The sequence below is a fragment of the Vigna unguiculata genome, chromosome 8 (genome assembly GCF_037176805.1).
Source record: "Vigna unguiculata cultivar grain cowpea cultivar isolate G323 ecotype 2 chromosome 8, ASM3717680v1, whole genome shotgun sequence".
Taxonomy (NCBI): domain Eukaryota; kingdom Viridiplantae; phylum Streptophyta; class Magnoliopsida; order Fabales; family Fabaceae; genus Vigna; species Vigna unguiculata.
The window spans coordinates 4,638,986-4,663,239 of NC_140799.1; the positions used below are offsets into that span (position 1 = coordinate 4,638,986).

The window sequence follows — 24,254 nt, forward strand, 5'->3', positions numbered from 1 at the left end:
AGGGGAAGCATATTTCAAATTTGATGTCATATTTTAAGTAGTCAAGAAATATGGTTAATTATTATAAAAATAAAAATAAAAAACGATTTAGAAGATCTAATTTTATATTATCTTTGTAATTTATCAATTATTAACAATGTTATCTAAGTCATATTAGAAACACTGAAGTTTAAAATAATAAAATAAAGTTTGTTATAAATATATTTTGGCCACAGTGTATGGTTTTGGTATATTCTTGTATATATCTTTCACTTATTTAATATTTTTTAATGAGACAGTGAAAAATAATTTACTAAATGAGTGTAAGAATGGGTCAAATATTTTTTTTCCTTAACAATAAACATTAAAGTTTACCAAAAGCTTTTAGTTCAAGAAAATCAACCCGACAGCTTTATCAATAAGTAGCTTTCATTTAATTTATAATTTTCATTTTGGAATGCTTCCTGAACTTTTAAAATACTCATCACACATATGTTAATCTTGCCAAGTGGAGTCCAAAGCAGTTTTAGTGATGTAATAGTGTCTTTCTTGGCTCTTTTCTATGAAGACTGTTAAATTCTGGTTTTTTTTTATAAGTATAATAAATATCGAGTGAATGATCATAGATATGTTAGAATCAAAATTAATTAATTAATTTTGTCTTGATGTTTAGTTTGTGCTTCTTAAGAAAAATTATATTATTATATAATAATAATTTTTTTTAAATTATTAATTTCTTATTAAAAAACTCAGTGCTTTATTTAATTTTTTCAAAAAAAAATGTATATGTTTTTTTATTTAAACTAGTCATTTTATTTAAATTAGCTGATTAAATTTTATTTTATGTTTTAGAAATTTAATTTGTTATTTATCAATTTAAACTATTATTAGACAGCTTTTTTTGTTTTGCAATTTTCATTGTATTTATGTAATGTAAAATATTCGCATTAATTAAAACTTAACAAATGTTGTGAGAAGCCGGTTAACATTTACAAATTTATAAAAAATTTTGATCCTAGTGTAATATATTGAATAAAATAAATAACATGGACGAAAGTGAATAAAAAATAAAGTAAAAATTCTATATATTAATTTAATCATAATATTTAAGTGAAAAGAAGTTTCACATCATAAAAAATTTATTTAGCACTTAAGTTTATTCTTATTATAAAAGAAAACAACATTTCCTTATTAAGACATAAATTTACTTCATTTTTTTATAATACTTCAATACTTAAAACTGAAAAAAAAATAGAAAGCTTAAAACAGAAAAAAAATTATTTTCTTCTTTAAAATTCTTAGTAACTGTTTTTTATTTGTAAAAATAGAATGTTATTATTTAAAGAGAAAGTTAACTCTTTTGATATCATACCCTTAGTCATTAAATATGGTCACTTCAAGAATGTTTCAAATTAGCCGCAAAAAAATTGTGTCTACATCAAGTATGACGCTAATAGCGTCGGCCTTACGTCCGTTAAGCCGACCCTACACAAGAAAAAAATATAAAATATTTAAAGTGGAAGTCAGGTAATATATATTAACATTTTATATTATTATTGAAGTTTTACGTCGCAGTTAGCGTCTTCGAAGACGACGCAATAGAGTCGCGCAAGTATGGGACGCAATAGAGTCACGCAAGTCTGGAACGCAATAGTGTCCACTTTTGTTGACTCTTTGTCGACGTTAGGTCTAAGAAAGAGGAAAAAAATGAGAAGTTAAAAAGATTCGCACATATTAAAGTTCCCCCTTTTATTTGGAGTCTTGACCTTTCAGCTAGCTTAAATCCACTTCGCACGTAATATTTTGAAGAAGAAGCTACATTTCGAGAAGAAGTTTCATTTCTCACTTCTTCGAGCAAGAAGTTGTTTTCTCACTTCTTCGAGCAAGAAGTTGTTTTTCTCAAAAGCTTTTAGCAAGAAGATGCATTCCTCACTTCTTTGAACAACAAGGTGCATTTCTTTTTTTTTTTTTTTGTTGTTCCAGCTGCATTTGTGTACCACATTTATTTTTCAGCTTCATTTCTCATTTCTTTTGCAGTGCACCTCCGAACTCCATTCTTGCCGGACCTCCATTTCTTATGAAGATTGGTGAACGAACAAATTTCAAGGTTTGTGGAGCTTGAGCGAATCCCCACTTAGTTGTTGATTTCACAAATTCGACTGGGAGTTACTAGGTAAGGTAAAAACACCTCTCTGATTCTTTGATTGTGAAACCCTAATGTATCTCAATATTGAAGTCGAACGTGATTGGGAGGTACTAGCATAGGCATGTGTTTAGCCTGCAAAAAATGGTATTGTAGCATTGCCCAATTGGTTTTTTATGGCTTTCTGTTCTTGCCAAAGTTGGTGAAGAGGACAAGAATTTTCTTGCAGCCCTTTTGTTATCCATTCACCATCACTGGTCTGGTGTGCCTTTTTCCACCTTGCAAGTCACATTTGTTTTGAATCTTTCTCTGCTTCTTGACCCAGTTGTGTAAGACTTTGATGGTCTATGAAAGAAGTGTATGCTCAATCCATCTCATGTAATGTAACTTGTCCTAGTATATTAGCTGTAATGTAACTTTGTTGCATTTTTGTCAAGTCGTGTGAGTGTTACCTTCAGCAGTAGGTAAAACAGGTGGTGGTTGGTTGAAACTAGTTTACAATTAAGCCTATGGTCATACAGATTTGTGTGTGCAATGGTGTTATATCAGCAAATGGTGTTATATCAGCAGCTACCTTAGTCCTTTCATGTCTTGTTTCACTTTTTGTTGCAAAAGCAAACTCTAGTTTTACCGAAAGAATGTTGAATTCCGTGAATCATGTGAGCTTTGGTCAGTTATGCAAGTGAGACATTCAATTCATTGATTTGAGAAAAAAAGTATCCAATTCAAATCATAACTATGCAAGTGTCCAATCAAGTGTATCTAGGTAAGATTTGTTCCTACTTTTCTTTTGACCACAATCTGCTTATGTTCCTCCTGAAAATTTAGGAAGTTAAATTTTAAAATCATTGAATATAGAACAAAGAAGATTTTATAGGGTCTTCAATACTTATTCTCATGTTCTCGAAAACAGTAAGATTCTCAACAAAAAATTTAATGAGTCTTGTAAGAGTAGCAATTGTGTTATCATGGCCTGCAACTAGCAAAGTTAATATATTATCCTTGAATTGGTTATATGTGAGTTTATTTTCATCCTCTTCTCCATCTTCTTTGTTGTGTTTCATAACTAAGGAATCTAATTAGAAAATTTGTTGAATGTCTTGGCCACTTCTCTGCAAAATTGTAGAATCTAACATTTCATTCATCCTATCCCGAGCATGCACTCATTCATAGCATGGATCAGAGTGAAAAAGAGTTTTGTACTACTATGTTACCTTTGTTTACACATACTTAAATTTTGAAATTGCAAAAAAAAAAAAGAGACCATGACCCACCGATATACCTACCTCTGTCTCTGCTCGCGTTTCTCTAACATTTGACACCATTACATTAACTCAATCAATCATCCACAATTACAAAATAGAAATTGAAGTTTTATTAACTATTTTATTACAAAACCATAAATATTAGTTTTTCTTAAATTTTAGATAGAATTAATTAGGGTTTCTATGTTACTGGTAGATTATATTATATATAGTTTTAACTTTTGTATTTCTAACTTTTGCCTTTTCTAATTTTATAACAGAATATATTTATGAAATGAAGAAGAAAAATTGTTCCTGGAAGTTTAAAAGACAATGATGCAAATAAAGAATAAATAATCTTAAAATTTGATCTGCTCCTCCCGTGAAGGCTCTAAACCCATGATCATATGTTCAATCACTTTTAATTAGTTTATTTTTTTAATATCAATTAAAACTAAAGCTTTTTTTAAGACGGATTCTAATCATTTTTATTACTATTAGATATATCATAATGCATTTAATATATTATATAATTCAAAATATATTTTTTCTTTTTTTTTCAATATTTGGTGTTATTGTATAACCTTGTATTACACTTTTTGTTCAAAATTTGTCTTTATTAAGGCTAAATATTAGATAAAGATAAATATTAACAATATTATTTTTACTGTGCTTTTAATCATACCATCCATAATCCTAGAAAGGTCTAGATTCACAATTAAGGACTTCATTAAGAAAATCTCACTTGGAGATTAAGTGAGATTTTTGGAGCTCAAATATTTTCTGTGGTGTTCATTTTTTCAACCACTGTTTTTACATGCCAACATATTATATTTGGTAGATAGTCATATTGAGAGTGATTGCATTGTAGAATCACTTTCTTGCATTAAATATATAACAACGGAAATATTCTTTTGTCTGAATATTTATTTTATTTTATATAACAACGTTTTGACTTGACTTGTGATTTTTTTTTATGAAATAATACGTTTTTCTTTTAATTGGTTTTTAATATTAAAATAAAAAAAATGAAAAATGAAAAACCACTTAAAAAATAATACCTAAAATTATAAGAGAAAGTTATCAAAATTTAATAGAGAGAAGATTAATTTTCATCTCTTTTTGTGGGATAAGATGTGCATGCCACCTTTATTACATAACATAATCAAGTACATCATATATATATATATATATATATATATATATATATATATATATATATATATATATATATATATATATATATATATATATATATATATCACCTATAATACATATCCTTATCAGTGACATCTAGTATTTAGATGTTCATCCATGACTTTTCAAACAGAAAACAGATCATCTTCCAACCACTACCACTAAATACTTTGTAACAAAACCAACATCAAAAATAAAATAAAACGAAATAAACTACGCATAACTTATCATCAGAACCTGACTTCAAATTAACGTCCAGTAGTGACAAAACTGTTAGTGAAGGGTAGAGATTGTAAGGAATTATAATTGGGTAGTGCATGCGTGTAAGAACTTAGAGAAAAAGAAGGACGATCATGCATATCAAGTGGAAGCTCTGGTAATGGCGTTTCTAGCTCAAGAACTTTTATTACTTCTGCAGCCTTTGGTCTTTCCTTGTCGTTAGGGTTAGTACACCACAACCCTACAACGATCAAGCTTCTCATTTTATCCACATCAAACTCCTTCTTCAATCTCTCATCAACAACATCCATCACATTCCCTTCCACATACTGTTGCCACACCCAGTTCATCAGAGGCACATGAAACTCTCCATCACGGTAAGTCCTCCTTCCACATGCAAGCTCAAGAGCCACAACCCCAAAACTATAAATGTCTGATTCCTTGCTAGCCCTACCTCCGTTCATGTATTCTGGGGCAAGGTACCCGTAAGTCCCCACCACCCCTGTCCTCTGAGTCTTCAACCTTGGATCCACCAACTTTGCCATCCCAAAATCTCCAAGCTTTGTGCTAAAATCTGTGTCCAACAACACATTCGCTGACTTAATATCCCTGTGAAGAACACTCTGCTCCGCATCCTCGTGAAGATAACGAAGTCCCAAAGCCACTCCCAACGCTACCTTGTACCTAATGTCCCAGGTCAGAGTTTTCTTGTCGCCAAAGAGATGAGTGTCGAGGCTTCCATTGGGCATGTACTCAAAAACCAACAGAAACTCTCCTTGCTCGTGGCACCACCCTACGAACTGCACCAAGTTTCTGTGTATAAGACGGCTTATGATCTTAACCTCGTTGATGAAAACCCTCTCTGAACTTTCAAAGTTAGTGAAAATCCTTTTCACAGCAACAACCCTCCCTAAATGGCTCAGAACCCCTTTGTAAACCTGTCCCGAGCCTCCTCTTCCAAGCCTTGTTTCATCCGCGAACCCTTTCGTGGCTTCAACTAGTTCTGTGTAATCAAACCTTCTCGGTATAGTTTCCCTGTCCAAATCAAACCTAGCCGAACGACCTTTACCAACCTCATCATAACCACAATCGCCGTTACCCCTTCTCTTCTTCATGATTACTATCCAAGCTGCAACATTCGCTGCCACGGCCACCAAAATCATTGAACACGCCACCACCACAACCACCATAGCCCTGCTCAACCCATTCCCCCTCTTCTCATTGCCACCAGAGGGATTATCTTTCGAAGCAGTGGAAGAATTCAGCGTGGAACTGAACTCCCACGAGTGAATGATGTTTCGTTCGGTGAGTTCGCCGGTGGAAGCAGAGAACCCAACATCAACCCACTCGGGTAGAATTCCCAAGAGGTCTATCTGGTAAGAAAGTGAAGAATTGGAGTATCTCGTTGCGGTTCCGTTGAAGGACCAAGCCACAAAAAGGGTCTTGTTGGAAGCACTGTAGGTTACCAAAGCGTTACATTTCTTCCCCAGATTTTCGTCGATCTCAAACTTTCCGTAAGTCGCAGATACGATAGAGTTATCGTCTATGCCAACGTGCTGCATTGGAGGGTCAATTGAGCCGTTAAACGTGTCAAACTCAACAGCGAGAATGCGATTTTGGGGAAGGAAGCTATTGTAAGAGCCATTGAAAAGGCCAAAAGTGCCACCTGCACCGTTTGGAGGAATCTGATAGCCGTGAGGGGCTATATAGAAGGCGAAACCGTCAGCGTAGGAACCCGTTTCATCGTTTCTTTTTTCAATAGAAAAAGTGAAGCGTGTTGTGAAGTCTGTTACAACTCTTGAAGACGAATCCCAAAGGTGCAAAGGTTGTGCAGACAAGGCTCTCCCGACACGGAATAAATACGAAACTATGTTAAGGTCTACGGAACCATTCTTTGTTTTGCCGTCACCCATGTACGCCATGTTTTTTGCACTCTCAGGGTCGTCGAAGTTTGTTATGTTGAAATTTAGTGATTCCACTGTTCTAAGGAAAGGAGAAGGAAATGCTAAGAGTAGAACAAAAATGGTCACCATGTTTAGAAATCTCATTCTCAATGGCTGTTTTCTGGTCTGAACTTTTGCTGGAGCTAAGGAATTCATCAGGAAACAAAAGAAAGAATGAGAGAACAAGAACAACAAAAGTGGATTTGTTTCCGAGAATGAGTGAGTTTGTTCTGAATTTGTTCATGCAGGTTGCTGCTTAAATAAAGTTTAACTCAAAATTTAGTAAATTTTCTTTTTAATAATATAAAGTATTTCATCGTGAAATTTCTATGAACTTTTATACAGTTATTGAAGCATGGTGAAGATAAAAAAATATTTTAAATTCAAAGAATAAAAAATTACTTTTTACTTTGTCAAATCTACATCTCATTAAAGTATAAATGCAAAATTATAAAAGTGTATTAGTTTTATAAAATACTGAAAACAAAAAAAAAATAAAAATAATAATGTATGATAAGTACTTATATTAGAGATTAACTAAAGAGGAAGATCAGATAAAGAAGTTTTACTGACTGAGTCTAAATATTTCCTATAGGTTACATCTCAAATACTCGAAATGTCGTGTACTGCACTTTTCTTATTTATTTATTTTTTCATTTCAATTGTTATGTTGACTTGGTAGTCAAGCGTAATGAAGAGGAAGGAGAGTGAGACAATTACGTGAATTAATTTAGTTGTGGTGGAAAAAATATATGTTGTTGTTGGACCAAGTCTTCACAACATTGAGCAAAGTAGAAACACAATATTTTAATTTTCAAATCAAAAATAAAAGCATTAGTAATAGTTATAATTACACGTTTATCCTATCTGAGAAATTCAAGAATAATTTTTCAATAATTACATTGATAATTGGATTCCATGTCGAGATTTGTTTGACAAATATAGTTTACTTTTTATCAGAAAATATATTTTTTATATACGCAAATCTAGGGGAAAAAAACTAGAATTTTATTCATAAGTATTTTTTTTCAAATATAGTTATCTATCTCTTTATCTCATGTAAAAAAAATATTGACGTAAGAACATGTGATATCATTTAATTGATTTATTTTCCCGTGCAATACAGACAACTTATATATCTGATTTTTTTTTTCTTTTGGAAAACATATACTAGAATAGTACTGTATTAGTTATTTGATTTTGTTTTCTTTTTGGAAAACATACTGTTTATTTATTTAATTACAATAGTTAAAGGGAAAATTATAAACATACACTTTTCAATTTTTCTAAACCTTTCTAATAATAAAAAACTAATATTTTTATTTCTATTTGATTTATCTTAATTTATTTTATATTTTAAGGTAAAAAATACTCTTTTATTAGTGTTAGATGGGTGTTTGTATATCATCACCCACAGATAAAATGTGTACAGTAAATATATTTTTCTTATTGGAACAATCAATTAATTTCTTAAAATTTAAATGAATCTTTATTTTATCATTTCATTCTAACTATAATGTTATAGATAATTTTTTTATAATTATAATATTTATTATCTATTATCACGATTTAAAAATAACCAATGCGGATAGCTACAACCACCCAATTTAAATATAAACAAAAATGATTTTCTTTAGAATGAAAAATAGTAATTATGGCACTTAAGTTCATTAAATAACTAGAACTATATATCTATTGAGATGAGGCTTAAGTTCAAATGAACATAAATTGGGTTGAGAGGGTCAAAAATTGCTTATATTTGAATTCAAAGAAAAATACCTAAGATTAATTTATTTTTTATATGATATTAACAAATAAATCATCATTATTTTTTAAGTTATGATAATAATAAATTTATTTTAGTATACTTCTGTTAATATCTGTAATAAATATTTATTTCACAAATATATCATTATTTAATAAAAAAAAATATGTTGATACATAATGATAAACTTAAAATACTATTATTGTAGATATTGAAACTTGTATAGCACGGTGTCTTCTTCTGAAGCTATGTATAAAGTATTTGGTTTGAAACGTTATTGACTGAATTAAATGATCCAACGTAATGCAGAGGAAATTTCACAGTAGATAAGTAAGATAATTTGGTTTTGATTCTCATTTCTGTGTTATAATTGAATCGAGTTAGCATAGAATAAGCCAATAATGGATGCCAATAATGGATGCAAATAATTTAGGAGTGTAAATTGAGGTAGTAATTGGGGTGGGGCCCACGCTAGGGTTTTATTTTTTCAAGTTATGAAAGTTTCCACTAATCTCGCTTAAATTTATTTGTTTTGTAAGTCATATTTGTATTTTTAATGTTTTAGGAACGAAGCTTTCAATAATATGCAAAATAATTCGAAGACATTTTTCTAAAGATAATTAATTGAATTACGATTTCATGTTATTATATACTTCCTATCTTCCTTGAGGAGTATTATGAATAAGGTGAGTTAAAATTAAGATATAATTAGTCGTATAGTATCCAGTTTGGGGCTAGAGTGTTAAATAGGTATCCGATTTAAAAAAAATGTCAATTGCATCCTAACTTTTGAACAAGTGCTTCAATTAGGTCCTTTCAGACAGAGTTGACTAATGTCGTTAGTCAATGTGCCACGTGTCAGTCTGTGGTTTTTTTAAATTTTTTTAAATTTTTTTATTTTTTTTTAATTTTTTGAAAAAAAAATAAAAATGCCACGTGTCAAGTTCCTGTGTGTGACACGTGGCATTGTCACGTGACATTACAATGCCACGTGTCAATATCACTATCAGATGTCATTGTGTTGATTTCGATTTAGTCTCCATATATTAGGGGTGGCAAACGGGCCAGCCCAACTCGTTTTGGCTCGGCCCGTATGTGGCCCGTCAAAAAACGGGCCTGGACGGGCTGGCCCGTCAAACAGAAACGGGCCAATAGTCACAACCCGTCTCGTATAGGACGGGCTAACGGGCCAGGCTGGCCCGTCTAGTTTTTTTTTTTTTTTTAATTAGTTTTCAAATTTTTTAATTTGTTTTATTTTTTAAATTTGTTTATATATATATAAATTATTATTAAAGTCATATTTAATCAAATAAAATATTATTTTAACTTTTAATTGATTAGTTAATGTTTTTAATTAGATAAGTTAAAATAATTATTAAATTTACATATTAAATTATTCAATTATAACTAATAATTCAAACTTAATTTGTAGGTGTTAATGATTTAAATTACAATACTATTATATATTTATACATTTAAAATATATAACCTAAAAAATTAATCTTTTTAATTATTTTTATTTTATTTTTTTAAAACGGACCAACGGGCCAGGACGGGCTGGCCCGTACTTTGGCCCGTCAAGTTGACGGGCTGGACGGGACGGGCCAGAACGGGCTGACGGGTTGAAATCTTCAACACAGCCCGTTCCTTTTAGCACAGGCTGACGGGCTGGACCGGTCCAACCCGTTTTGCCACCCCTACCATATATGTCTTTTTGTTTCAATTTAGTACCTAAGTATGTGTATCTGATTCAATTTTGTCCCAATTTTTTTTAATAATTAAAATATTTTTGTAATCCATTTTTTATAAGATTAAAAATAATTAAGTATAAATATTTTTACAAAATCAAGTACTAATATTTATATTGTTCCTCTCAATTTCAGACCAAATTTATTATTTATATAAATGTTATACTAATATTTTTTATTAAAAACGACTTTTTAACATATTACTTTATTAATTACTTTTTTATTAAGTACTCATGTTTTGTTAATTTCTTTAAATAGAACAATATTGTCTCTTACTAATTTTAAACCAAAACTTCTATTGGTTTGAATGTTATACTAATTTTTTTTTATTATTAAAAATGACTTAATAAAATGACTTTTACCACTAAATTTTAATATAAATATCAAATACTTAATTTTTGTTAAACTTTTATACTTAATTACTTTTAATTTTATAAAAAAATGGATTTTTTAATTATTAAAAAAATTGGGACAAAATTGACTCATATACACATACTTAGGTACTAAATTGAAACAAAAAACATATATGGGGACTAAATCGAAATCAACACAATGACATCTGATAATGATACTGACATGTGACACTGACAATGCCACGTGTCATACACAGGGACTTGACACATGGCATTTTTTTTTTCAAAAAATTAAAAATTAAAAAGAAAATCAAAAAAACCACAGACTGACACGTGGCACGTTGACTAACGGCGTTAGTCAATTCTGTTTGAAAGGGACCTAATTGAAGCACTTTTTCAAAAGTTGGGATACAATTGACACTTTTTTTAAACCGGGTACCTATTTGACACCCTAGCCCCAAACTGGATATTATACGACTAATTATACCTAAAATTAATCAACAATACTGTTGTTATACATTCGGGTCGGGTTTTAAAGAGAGGTTAAACAAGTTTGTAGGAATGTGGAGTTAATAAGATAAAACATGAGAAGAGTAAAGTTTTTATTGCTTTAGTTGTTCTATATTTTTATGTTTTTAACTTCATTTTCTTTTAGTGGATTCTTTAGAGTTGTTATATAAGTATTTTCTATTTATATATATATATATATATATATATATATATATATATATATATATATATATATTAATTACTATTAATACAAAAATTATAAATGACTTGAATTCCTATAAGAATATTGCAAATTAACTACCACACATACTCATGCAAATAGAGTTAACAATGTTTGTACTCCGAAAGTTACTATATATGATTATTACATTCAACTCATATACTTTAGATTTTTATATGTATTCCGTGGATCAAATTTGTAGAAAATTTTTAATATGTTTCTCTTAAAACTATCAAAATAGGTAACTTGATTCGACTCGCGGGTTGATGATTTAGTAAGTCAATCCAACCCGCTCACTTTTTAGCGAGCCAAAAAAATTCGAATCCGATTTGGCTCACCACAGGTTAGCGGGTTAAAAGGGTTGACTCACGGATTCACTTAATTAAAAAAATATTTTTTTTATATTTTTTTTCAGTCAAAACTAAATTATAATTCTAATTAAAATCTAAATAAACTTTAATAGAATCCAAATACAAACCAAAATCCAAAAATACAAATTATTTATGTGTTAGCTAAATATCTGCAGGTTGATGAGCCAACCTGGCTCACCACAGGTTCAGCCCGGGTGAGCCGGATTCTAGCTGAACCAGATTTAAAATCAACTCATATTAAAATTTATAAGAAAATTTTAACCCAACCCAACCTAAACTCGTAGTAAACCAAGTTGACTCGCCGGTTTCAAACTATTTTGAGAGCTCTAGTTTTCCTTCCATTAACTTTAAGAAAGATTAGTTGGGTAGAATATATCTTGATAGATAATAACAAGTATTAGTATGTTGTTTTTACGTAGTACTTCGTATAAAAATAGGAGCAACCTCTTTCCTCAATACAACCTCACCAAAGTTTCTTGACTGCTCCCCGTAATTTAAAGTAATTTAACTAGTTATTTTAAAGTTGGTTAAATAACTAGTTCTCAATACTTGATTAAATAACAATTAAATTATTTTATCTTAAATAACTAGTTGTAGAATGTCATAATATTCTGAAACAACACTGTGTAACTACAAAAAAAAAAAAAAAAATTATCTTCCAAATATTACTATTGACCTAAGTACGATGTTAATGAACTCTAATATAACGTAAAAGATTAATTTTTTTAAGAAAAAGTTAAAAGTGTAAAAGTATTTTTAAAATTTTTGAATAAATAAATATTCGTTAATGTCGGATAAGTGTTGATTTGACCTATACTAAGATAATTTGTTAAAACAATAAAATTAGCTTAACATACGCCAAGTAAAATAAATATGAAAAATAAATAGAAGCCCCAGCTTAAATACCACTAATTAAAATAAATATTCAAAATAAATAAGTTAGCAACCACTAACTAAAATAAATTTGATTAGTGCACGTTAACCTAAATAAAGTTAGTGTTAGTTTAATTAGCATAGACTAACCGAAACAAATGAGGTTAGTGTTGACATAGTAAACGTTAATTTAAATTAACATATTATGAGAACACTAACTACAATAAATAAGATTAACGTTAACTTATTAACTTAGTCAACGTTATAAGTTATATATTATGAATCTCTGTGTATTCTTGACAACAAACATAAATAGCATTATTCATAAATAGTATTATTTTTAATCTAAATATCTAAATTATAGAAGACAAATTTTCTTATTCATAATTTTTTTTCTCATTTTTTAAATAAACCTCATCACACTCATTTTCTTCATTTACATTCATAAATCTTATCATACTTGTTTCTTTTATCCATATTCATGTCCTTTGTTCAAATTGATTTTCTCATTTAAACACATCTCTTTCATCTACATTTTATTCTTATCTCATACATCCACATTATTCTCCCCATCTCCTTCATTTACGCCCATCTCATTCATTCACTTTCATTTTCTTCATCTACACTCATCTTTATATCAACTACACTTCCTTCGTCCATTATAAGTAGATTTTATTTTGTGTAAGCTAAATCAATACTAATTGATGACCAAGTTGATATTAAACTTTTAATTAAAAAAAATAATTTAAAAATTAGTGATAATTTAGTGTTGATTAAACCAACATTTTTATAGTTGGTCTTCAAAAGTCACACGAATTAACATTTACGTTTTAAAGTATCGTATGTGTACGACAAAAGTCCGATATTTGGCATAAGTTTTTGTTTGTTAGCATCATGTTTTGGTCAACTAAATACATGTCTTATGGTTTGTCATTGGCTATGGATTGGAATGGTTACCGATACTCGTACTTTGTGTTGATTCCATTATTCAATTTCATTGCTCAAGCCACAACACAAGAACTAATACTCACACATTAACCTAAATTCTTAATTACTAATTAACCTATAATATGTCTCACTCACTTATTGTATCCATTCATATATAAACTCACCCCTGCAATTACGAAATTCACAACACTTCAAGGTCACAATTAACGAAGAAAACATAAAATAAAATAAAACAAATAATAAGAAAAAGTTGGAAGAAAAATTGTTAATTTGTATACTCATAATTTATTATGAAAATTTTCATGATCAGTAGACTCATTCTCCACATCCATATATGTATTAATTTTTTTTGTCTAGCTTTCTACACTACATATAATTTATAACTCCTAGAGTAGGTCTCGTTATGAAAAATTCTCATATTACATAGAATTTTTTTTGTAAATTTATTGAAAAAATTGCAAAAAAAAAAAAATCTCTCATTTTTCTAAAAATCTTATTTGACATGTAATTTCTTTACGAATAATTATTTCTTACAAAATTATATAATTTATAAATATTTTTTATAAAATTTGATGTAAAAAGTGTTTTATATAAAATATTTTATAAAAAAGTAGTAACAATTTTTTACAAAATTTTTTTCACAACAAAATTTGTAAGTAATTCTTAAAAAAAATTAAAACAAAATTAACAATAAATATGAGTTTTTTTAGTAGTATTTATATTTTTGGATTGTGCTGCACGTTCAAAACAAATATCTTATGAACCATTCCAATTCAAGACCACTTCAAAACGTTTGGTTATGAGTCCACAAATCATCCTATCGTATGTAACCAAATATATAAGACAAGACAATGCGGAAATAGCTTTCTAAGACATAGACTCTGTCGTGAAAACCCATGTTGGCTACCATGGCACGTTTCCACAACATCAAAACTTTTCTTCTTTGCTACATCTTTCTCGTTCTTCCATTAACCATAGCTCAACCACTTTCCTTCAACATCACTAACTTCAACGATACTCAAAGTGCAAGCCTTGTTGGATACGCTGGTGTAGCCAAAACTGAGAACAGAAGCATAGTGCTAAATTCTCTCGTCGACAATGGAATTGGAAGAGCCATCTATGGCCTCCCTCTACGCTTCAAAAACTCTTCTAACGGACACGTCACTGATTTTTCTACCCGTTTTTCATTCACCATCGATGTGTCCTCGAGAACCGACTATGGCGACGGTTTTGCCTTCTACGTCGCACCCCTTGCCTACCCGATTCCGTCGGATTCAGGTGGTGGCGGTCTCGGCCTTTACGGTGCCAACCAAGATAACATCATTGCTGTTGAATTTGACACTTTTCCAAATGCTAATGTTGATCCACCAATGAAGCATGTGGGTATAAACAATAACTCCTTGGTGTCTCTCAACTCTTCCTTGTTTGATATTGACAGCAACATAGGGAACATGGGGCATGTGTTGATAACTTACAGTGCTTCTGCCAAACTCCTTGCTGTTTCATGGTTCTTTGAGGAAACCAGTTCTGGTTTTATGCCCAACACTTCTCTTTCGTACCAGATTGACCTAGGGGAAATTCTCCCGGAGTGGGTCACTGTTGGGTTTTCGGGTGCAACCGGGTTGTCTAATGAGGAGAATGTTATTCATTCCTGGGAACTCACGTCAACTCTGAATTCCACACAGTTAAACAGTAAAGAAAAAGAAGGCAATAATGGCATCACAGTTAAATACAAGTTTTCAGTCCAAGTAGTGGTTGTTGCAGTGAGTTGTTCTGTTTTGTTCATGCTAGTGGTTGCTGCTGTTTCTTGGTTTATCATCATCCAGAAGAGAAGAAACGAACATGATTTTGGTTTCAATGGAGAAGCTATGCCTAGAAGGTTTGGTTATGAGGAAATAGTTGCAGCCACGAACGGGTTTGCAGATGATAGAAGGCTGGGAGAAGGAGGCACTGGACAAGTTTACAAAGGGTTTCTGAGTGATTTAGGGCGCGTGGTTGCAGTGAAAAGGATATTTTCTGATGTAGAAGATTCTGAGGGAATATTCACAAACGAGGTGAAGATTATAAGTCGTCTTGTGCATAAAAACCTCGTGCAATTGATGGGGTGGTGCCATGAGCAAGGAGAGTTGTTACTGGTTTTTGAGTACATGAGTAATGGAAGCCTTGACACTCATATATTTGGCAACAGGAGAACCTTGACATGGGGTGTGAGATACAATATAGCGTTAGGTGTGGCTAGGGCACTGCGTTATCTTCATGAAGAGGTGGAGCAGTGTGTTCTTCACAGAGACATAAAGTCAAGTAATGTTTTGTTAGACACAGATTTCAACACTAAGGTTAGTGACTTTGGGATAGCAAAGTTGGTGGATCCAAGATTGAGGACTCAGAAGACAAGGGTGGTGGGGACATATGGGTACCTTGCACCTGAATATGTGAAGGAAGGAAGGGCCAGCAAGGAGTCTGACATGTATGGTTTTGGGGTTGTGGCTTTAGAGATAGGTTGTGGGAGGAGGACTTACCAGGATGGAGAGTATAACCATGTACCATTGACAAATTGGGTGTGGAAAAAGTATGTGGATGGAAATATTTTGGATGCTGCAGATGAGGGATTGAAGGGAGATTATGATGTGGAAGAAATGAGATGTTTGCTCACTCTGGGAATATGGTGTACTCACCCAGATCACAGGCAAAGGCCAAAGGCAGAACAGGTTATTAATACTCTAAAGCAAGAAACGCCATTGCCAATGCTTTCACTATGACTTCACACACCAGTGGCACTCATCAACAGCATGCAATGTATATGAGAAGATAGTATGTAGCAAGTTGTGGTCTAGTTCTGTGTCTGTGATTTGTATTTCATGCATGTATATGTTTTTAATAATAGAGACTATAGAGAAATAAATATTTCTAGAAGACTTCTAAATTATACGATCTAAGCCATTTTTCTCTTAAAAAAATAACTGTCGTATTATGCATTTCGCGAGTCCAATGACTTTCAAATCGAAAGTAATTCTTCAGTGAAAAAATGGAAGTGAGACAGGATAAATTATTTAAAAATAGTGAAACACCACCCTACCATTTCTACTCATCTTTCTTTTTCTCTTTTTTTAACTAATCCCTTCTGCTCAAAATTTTCATATCTTATTCAAGTCGAAATTCTCTTTTACAGAAGTAAATAACTGGATAGTTGCAGATGCTACCTCACATTTATGAGCATAGCATCCACCACTACAGAACAAATTAGCCATGTGGAAAATGAACTCTCAAAACTAGCATTCATGAATTATAATGTATGGAGAGGATACTCAACGGTGCAACTTACGGGTTGACATTACCACAAGATGAAGGTATTTTAAAAAGACAAATTCTCAGACAATTGAAGGTAGAGCAACCATGCCCACGACAATCATTTGTTTGTTCATAAAACTTCAGCACTAGCAGCTGTCGAATTATAATTACGTGCCAACATTTGCAGCATTCGGTATTCATATTACATAGCCAGCGGGGTATAGCCACATAACAGACAGGTTCAACCCTTTGCGATTTTTTACATTGAATTGCCAAAAGTTAAGGGATTAATCAATGTGCCAATTTCTTCAAATGTTGGAAGGTTTTTTGCTTAATCCACTGTCGATCATGCGGCAAGTAAGCATGAATTGAACTATCATACCTGTGCAGGTAGAATCAACACGTCATATTAATTAATGCCATGAAGACCCAAATATTTAAAAAACAACATATGCATAGACAATTGAAATATCCTGTCACAAGACACCCCTCATTTTTCCTAACTCTTTTCAGAGGGTCAAAACATGTTAAGGGCAAACATATGATACAACGATTGCCATGATTTCTTAAGTTCTTATCAACCCTCAAGACTGATAGGAGGAGGAAGGGGAAGAACGAGTGTTACAAATAATTTTTTTTTCCTCCAACAATGTTATCAAGGATATAAGACCTCTAAAAGAATATTAAAAAAATTATCTGTGGTCGCTTATTTCATCTATTAAGCCGACAAACAGAAATATTATTGGAGCTGGCACTATGTCACTTACTGCATTTCTAATAAAGTCTGACTGAATTAATGAACTATGCACGCACTTATCATTTGAGTGAGAGAAAGAGAGACATACACTAGGGCGCTCATGTCCGCAAGACCATCTATGAAGTTGTAGAGATCAGCAATATCATAAGAGAGATTTCTGATGGCCGGATTTAACTCCTTCAGTTTCCTTTCATACAATGCACATATGCCTGTACAAGCACAATATTAAAACTGTATGTAATGCTAAAAAATTATAGATAAAATAAAATACAAAAATTAAAATATATGTAAAAAAAAATATACCAGCTTGTACCCCAAAAAGAAAAGGAAATTATTTTCATAGCAAGCATCAGTTATCTATCCATAACCTTTCTAGCATGCTATATTTCTAAGTTAGTGAAGACTAATACCACTGTTTTTTATGTATTTATCTACATTTGATAAGTTATGGACATTCCTGTAAAAATCCAAAAGAATGTAACACCTTTTCTATGAAATGGAATTCAGATCAAACAAAAAGTGAAAAAATAATCAATGTTCATGGCTTTATTTGACTCCAGAACGGTTGAAACAAAAAAATAACATGAAAACATAATCATTTGCTCTATTCAGTTGAGAGCATTGCGTAAATAAGGGTACAGTAAATTGTATGGAAAACCGATGCAGATATTGGTTCAATCAATATTGTTGTAAATAGCGAATTATTAGAACAAAAATATTCTCAGTAAAGTGATTAGGAAAAAATATTTTTAAAATCTTCATACTCATTTCACATAAGCTTATTTTCTTATTTCAAAGAATTTGATTAATACAAAAAGAGGTGATTGGAATTTAATTGGTGTGATTCTTATCAATAAAATAATTCTTTATTTTCATGTAATAGTTTAAGTTGGTACCAACACTCCCGATCTAGGGAGCCTTTTCTCACTGCCATATCAAGATCTGTCACCGCCGTTGTTCACCACCGCTGTTAAGGCCAGTGGTGGGTCAGAAAGATGTGCCCACGTCAGTAATCACAATGCCAACAGTTGCATCATAATCCTATTGGGATAAGTTGCATTTACCCATGGCTTATATGACATTGGACCTATTGAGTCTCTATTGTCTTTTGTTGCTTCTTCTCCCCTAGTTTCAAGCCTGCCTTGTTGCGTATTTGGATATTTTGCTTTTGTTGACTCTCATGTTCCTCTAATCACAATAAATTAGATCCTAGAACCCTTAAATGTGTATTATTAGTTGTTAGTTATCCTTCTAATAAAGGGTATAAATGTTATCATCGTAATTTTAAAAAATGGACTTTAAGTCTAACTAAACCTCAAAAATTGGCTTCTAAGGTGATTTTACACCCACTTGCATACTGTAATTTGGTGAAATATTTAGTCGATGTGGAATTTCCAATACATTTCACACTTATCACTAAATATCTTAAACATAAGACTAGATATTTGTAGATAGTCTGATAGCAAATGACATGATAGGCTTGAATAACCTCACTAAGAAAAACTCTAATATCATTTTAAAAATTAAAATTTAAACCTAACTCAATCTAAAAAAAAAACAGTTTGTAAGGTAAGATTTGCACTCATTTATATATTGAAGTTTAGTCATATCTTTAGTTGACGTAAAATCTTCAACACTGAATCGTTGTGTCTTTGTCACCATGGATGTCATCTTTCATGAAACAATCCATTTTTGCCAACCATGCTATTCAAGGGTGAAAGCACTTAAAGTAAAGAAGCTTTCCTTCCTGTCATTAGCACAACTATCTTTGCAAGATGTTCAAGATATAAGTGATGAAGCCACAACAAATTGGATTGATCCAACAACAGTAAGGAAGAAGAAGACAAATTCTTCGGCAAAGAATATCAAAGAAGGAAACAGTCCTCTTTGACTGCATGTCAATAAGAGTTGTCTAACTCAAAAGGTGAGGATCCCTTTAGATAACAATGAGAAGATAAGTGTTATTCAGAATGTATTAAACATCCTATTTCTCAATATATATGCATTGAGAATCTATCTCATAAACATCAAAGTTTTATTGTTGCTACTGATGATACAAAAATTCCCACCTCAATCCAACAAAGCATGAAAAATGAACATTGGAATTTGGACTCATACCATGAGAGAGGAGATGACTGAATTAGAAAGAAAATCAACATGAAAGATTGTTGACAAACCAATAGACGAAAGAGTTGCGGGGTCCAAGAAGCCATGAAAATTGAACATTAGACATGAGAGAGAAGATGAATACGTTGGAAAGAAACTCAACATGGTAGATTGTAGACAAACCAAGAGACAAAAAGGGTTATGGGGTCCAAGAAGCCATGAAAGTGAACATTGAACTCAAGTGATGATAGAGGAAATTAATGCACTAGAAAGAAGCTCAACATGGCAGATTGTAGAATAACCCAAGAGACAATTGGTTAAAGAGTGCAGATGGATATTTACAATAAAATATAATGCAGATGATATAACAGACAACTATAAAGCCAAATTGGTTGCAAAGGGATATACTCAGGCTATGGAATTGATTGTGCGGGACATCTTCTCTTGTATCAAAGATAAATACAGTTTGAGTTGTTACTGCTTTGACAGCTTATTTTGGTTGGGAGTTCTAGCACTTGGTTGTGAATGATGTCTTCCTTCATGAAGCTTTAGAGGAAGAAGTGCACATGGACATCCCTCAATGACTTGAAACCATAGTGAAAGGAATAATGTATGCCTGGTCTTCTATGGTCTTAAACAATCTCCAAAAGCATGGTTTGGAAGATTTACAAAAGCAATGGTTTCCTTTGGATACAAGCAAAGTCAAGGAGATCATACTTTATTCATAAAACACTTAGTTATAGGTAAAGTCGCTATATTGTTGAATATATGGATGATATAACTATAGTGAGAGAAGATGAATAAAAAAATTGGCTTGGAAGGAAAAATTGGCGCATTAATTTGAAATGAAATATCTAGTTGGAATAGAGGTTCCTTATTCCAAAAAGGAGACTTTAATTTCCCAAAGAAAATATGCACTTGATCTCCTCAAAGAAACAACTAAGTTGAGATGTAAAACTTCAACTATTCTTATTGAATACAATCAAAAATCGGAAGTGAAGAAAGTTCTCTAAAGAAAAACCCACTCTCAGAGATTGGTAAGAAAAGAACTTATTTCTCTATCGCAAAGAAGACACATGCAAGCAGTTGACAAAATGCTTCGATGCTTGAAGTCAAGCTCATGAAAAGGGTTGTTTGTTCTTCAAGGTAAAAAACACCTAGACCTTGAAGATATATATTGATCTAGAATATAAGGCTCTTTTACTAAAAGAAAATCTACCTTTGGGTACCACGTATTTCTTTGAAAAAGTCTGGTAACTTAGAGAACCAAACGTAAAAAGAATAGAATATCCCATTCTAGTGCAGAAGTCAAATCTGAGTCTTTGCTCAAGGTACGTGAGAAGGACTTTTGGATGAAAATCATACCCAAAGACCTTAAAATAAAGGTTGACATCCCCATGCAATTGTACTATGAAACAAGTCAGTCCTGAGCATTGCCCATAATCTAATACAAACATGATATGACCAAACATATTAATAGTTACATCAAAGATAATCTTGACGAAGGACTTGTGGTCACAACTCATGCCCCTGTAAGACTTCAGATTAAAAACATTTTCACTAAATAACTTCCTCATAACAGATTCCAACAATCTTGTAAGCAAATTAGGAATGATTGATATTTATTTACCAACTTGAAGGGAAGTATTGTAAATAGCTTATATTATTAAGGATAAAAATATCCTTAATATCTCTATAGTGATTAGAAAAATATATATTAGAATCTTCCTATTCATTTCAGCATATTTTTCTTTCCTTATTTTAAAGAATTTGATCATTACAAAATAAGTTGATGAAAATGTAAGTAGTATAACTTTTATAAATAAAATAATTCTCTATTTTCTTACATAGTTCAAGTAGTATACTTGATCGAGATTCTAGCTTTAAACAAAATGGGAGAGAGGCCTAAACAGTTTCAATTTCATGGTTTTTGGAAGACAGTTATTGATTGGACCACAGTCCATGCTCAACAAAAGGCACCCAAAAATTATGGATTTCCAAAAGGCCATGAACTTGGTCTTTTGGCTAGATGAGACTTCACCAAATAGTCCAACAAAACATCAGATACTTTTAACACTGAGAAAACCAAGGATCTAAATTTATTTATTCTATAAGAACAAGACAAGATTTAATCCCAATATATAAAAATTCAGCTCCCGAAAAAGATTAAAAGGAAAAAGGAAAGCAAATACTGTGAATGACTTAATTATATAAGTATGACATTTTGTTCTCATGTTATAAGATAAACACCATTTATTTAGGAAACGAATGGGCTAAGATTTTAATAATGGGTCAGCATTAGGTTTAATTTAAAGCAGTTGACTGAGGACAATTTGTTATGTATGTTATGGGAAGGAGTATTTCCAAGTCCAGAAGATAAAAAAGGGTTAAAGGGTTAGAATTTTTGTGCCTGTCTGGGTGCTAAGAACAATACTTGCATTCGATGGGGTCTAAATCAAACTCAAGTTAGAATTTTAATGGGATGAGAAAAAATTACTGTTTGTAAAGGTAAAAAAAATTCATCAGCGTATAAAACTAAGTCAGGTTAAAAGGAGTAACCTAGACATCATACACAAGGATTTGTCTATGATCATCAGCACATTACAATAGGATTTTCAATACAACTAATTTCACAAAAATTTAGAAATAATTCTTAAACAACAAAATAAGAATCTGAGCATCTAAGCTACAGAAAACAAATTGGAACCCAACAACAGCCAGACCCTTGTCTTCCGAAAGAAAATAAATATTTTCAATACAACTAATTTCACGTAAACTGATATCAAACAATCCTAAAAGCTTAAACAAAGTTGTGGAAGAATACATCAAATTCAAAATTAAAACTAAACAAAAATACAAACATGTATTCATCTTGGAGAGTTTTTTTCTCAACACTAGTGAGCCTTGCATGCATATCCCATCCAGAATATAACAACCCAAGAACAAAAAAGAAAACAGGGAGAAATGTTACACAAACCAACCGACATGATAATCTTCTGGTTAATCATTGCTGTAGACAAACTGTTAACCTCTAAATCTTTATTTCTGGTTTTTCTAATAGTTTTTCTCTACATCCCCTCCCTCCAACAATACAGCTAACCTCCATCTAATCTACTCTCTTTGAAAACTAAGAATTAAAACATCAAAAATAACTTGATAATGACAGAATCATACACTAAATCTAAAAAAACATCAGAAGACTTAAAAAGGAAATTGAACTCGAGTACTTGAAATTGTACTATAAGTGAAAAAGAATGAAATTAGCACTACAAGTGTAATAAAGAAAACACGGAACAATGTGCATCTGAAATTTTAAACAACAGAAAACTAAAAGCAGAAATTTTGGAAAACAGAGGACAGAGTCAAACACGAATAATAAGTCTATGAGATATGGAGCCTTGACATACTACAAAAAACGTTGGCCACCAACATCAACTGAATTTAATTTAACAAAACAACTTAAGAATAAAACCCAACACGAATAATAAGTCTATCAGATATGGACCCTTGACATACCACAAAAAAGTTGGCCACCAACAGAATTTAATTTAACAAAACAACTTAAGAATAAAACCCAACACCGAATTTAATCTAACAAAACAACTTAAGAATAAAACCCAACACCAGAGTTACACTATTATTTTCAATTGAAGAAATTACATCTCCACACAAATTCATATAAGCACGGCAAACCACAAGCATCTATCTAAAGTGAAGTCAAGAAAAGGTGAAAAAATGAAAAACAGCAATAAAAGGGCACAGTTACAGTGCACAATAAATACTAGTTAAATCAATACCATCCATGGCCTGAGTGATGGATTCATAATCCATGAACGTCCTTGTGGCTCTATTTTGAGATGTCTGCATTAGAATAATGGTGTGCCGATTAGCCTGCAAAATTCACGAAAACAAAAGCACCTGTGAGTGAATAAATCGAGTGAAATAGAAAACGCGTGAGCATCAAATAATCGGTGGTTAACGCAAGGAGAAATTGCCCTAATTGTTCGAGAAAAGGGAATACAATAGGGATAGGGATAGAAATGGTTGCATGAGTTGAAGGAAAACCTTACCATCGAAGGAAGAGGAAGAAGAAGAAGGGAGTGAAACCGTGAAACCGAATACAATTATCGCAACCTGTTATGACTTTGCGCGTTTTGCTGCAGCAACGGACCACAGGGCACAGCAGTGTTATTGGGAAACTCCAATTTGCACTTCCTTTCAAATCAAAATCAAAATATGCTTAGTCAGTCAACATCAACTCCCAGGCACGCTTTGGGCAATTTCGACATTCCATGGGTACCCGTGTTAGCCTCCTTTATTGAAAAGTGAAATTTCAATCTAGTAACAGTAAATTATATAAGATAATGTATTTTATTTTAACTGCACTCTTGTTATGAGATTTATTTTTCTATTTAAATATTATTATCATTGATTTTATATTTTTGTGAAATTTATTTAATAGTAAAACTAAAATATTCCTAAGATGTTCAACTATAATAAGATTTATAAAGGATGATTTTTTTTATATATGAAATTATATATATATATATATATATATATATAGAAAATGATGAAGCTACGTCATTATAA

At 31.6% G+C, this 24,254-nt stretch overlaps 1 protein-coding gene and 2 pseudogenes across 1 annotated transcript; 1 reads left to right on the plus strand and 2 right to left on the minus strand.

Annotated features, from left to right (window-relative positions):
- Window positions 1–4,634: 4,634 nt before the first annotated feature.
- Window positions 4,635–6,941, minus strand: LOC114194180 (L-type lectin-domain containing receptor kinase IX.1 pseudogene; annotated as a pseudogene).
- Window positions 6,942–14,319: 7,378 nt separating this feature from the next.
- On the plus strand, window positions 14,320–16,471 carry LOC114194183 (L-type lectin-domain containing receptor kinase IX.1 pseudogene; annotated as a pseudogene).
- A 347-nt stretch (window positions 16,472–16,818) lies between these two features.
- ER (enhancer of rudimentary protein) lies at window positions 16,819–23,895 on the minus strand. Its single transcript, XM_028084278.2, has 4 exons — window positions 23,735–23,895; window positions 23,462–23,555; window positions 17,647–17,767; window positions 16,819–17,183 (listed from the first exon to the last, which is right to left on the minus strand). Exons 1-4 carry the CDS (start codon window positions 23,735–23,737, stop codon window positions 17,093–17,095), a joined length of 309 nt encoding a protein of 102 aa, XP_027940079.1. The 5' UTR covers window positions 23,738–23,895; the 3' UTR covers window positions 16,819–17,092.
- Between the last annotated feature and the right edge of the window lie 359 nt (window positions 23,896–24,254).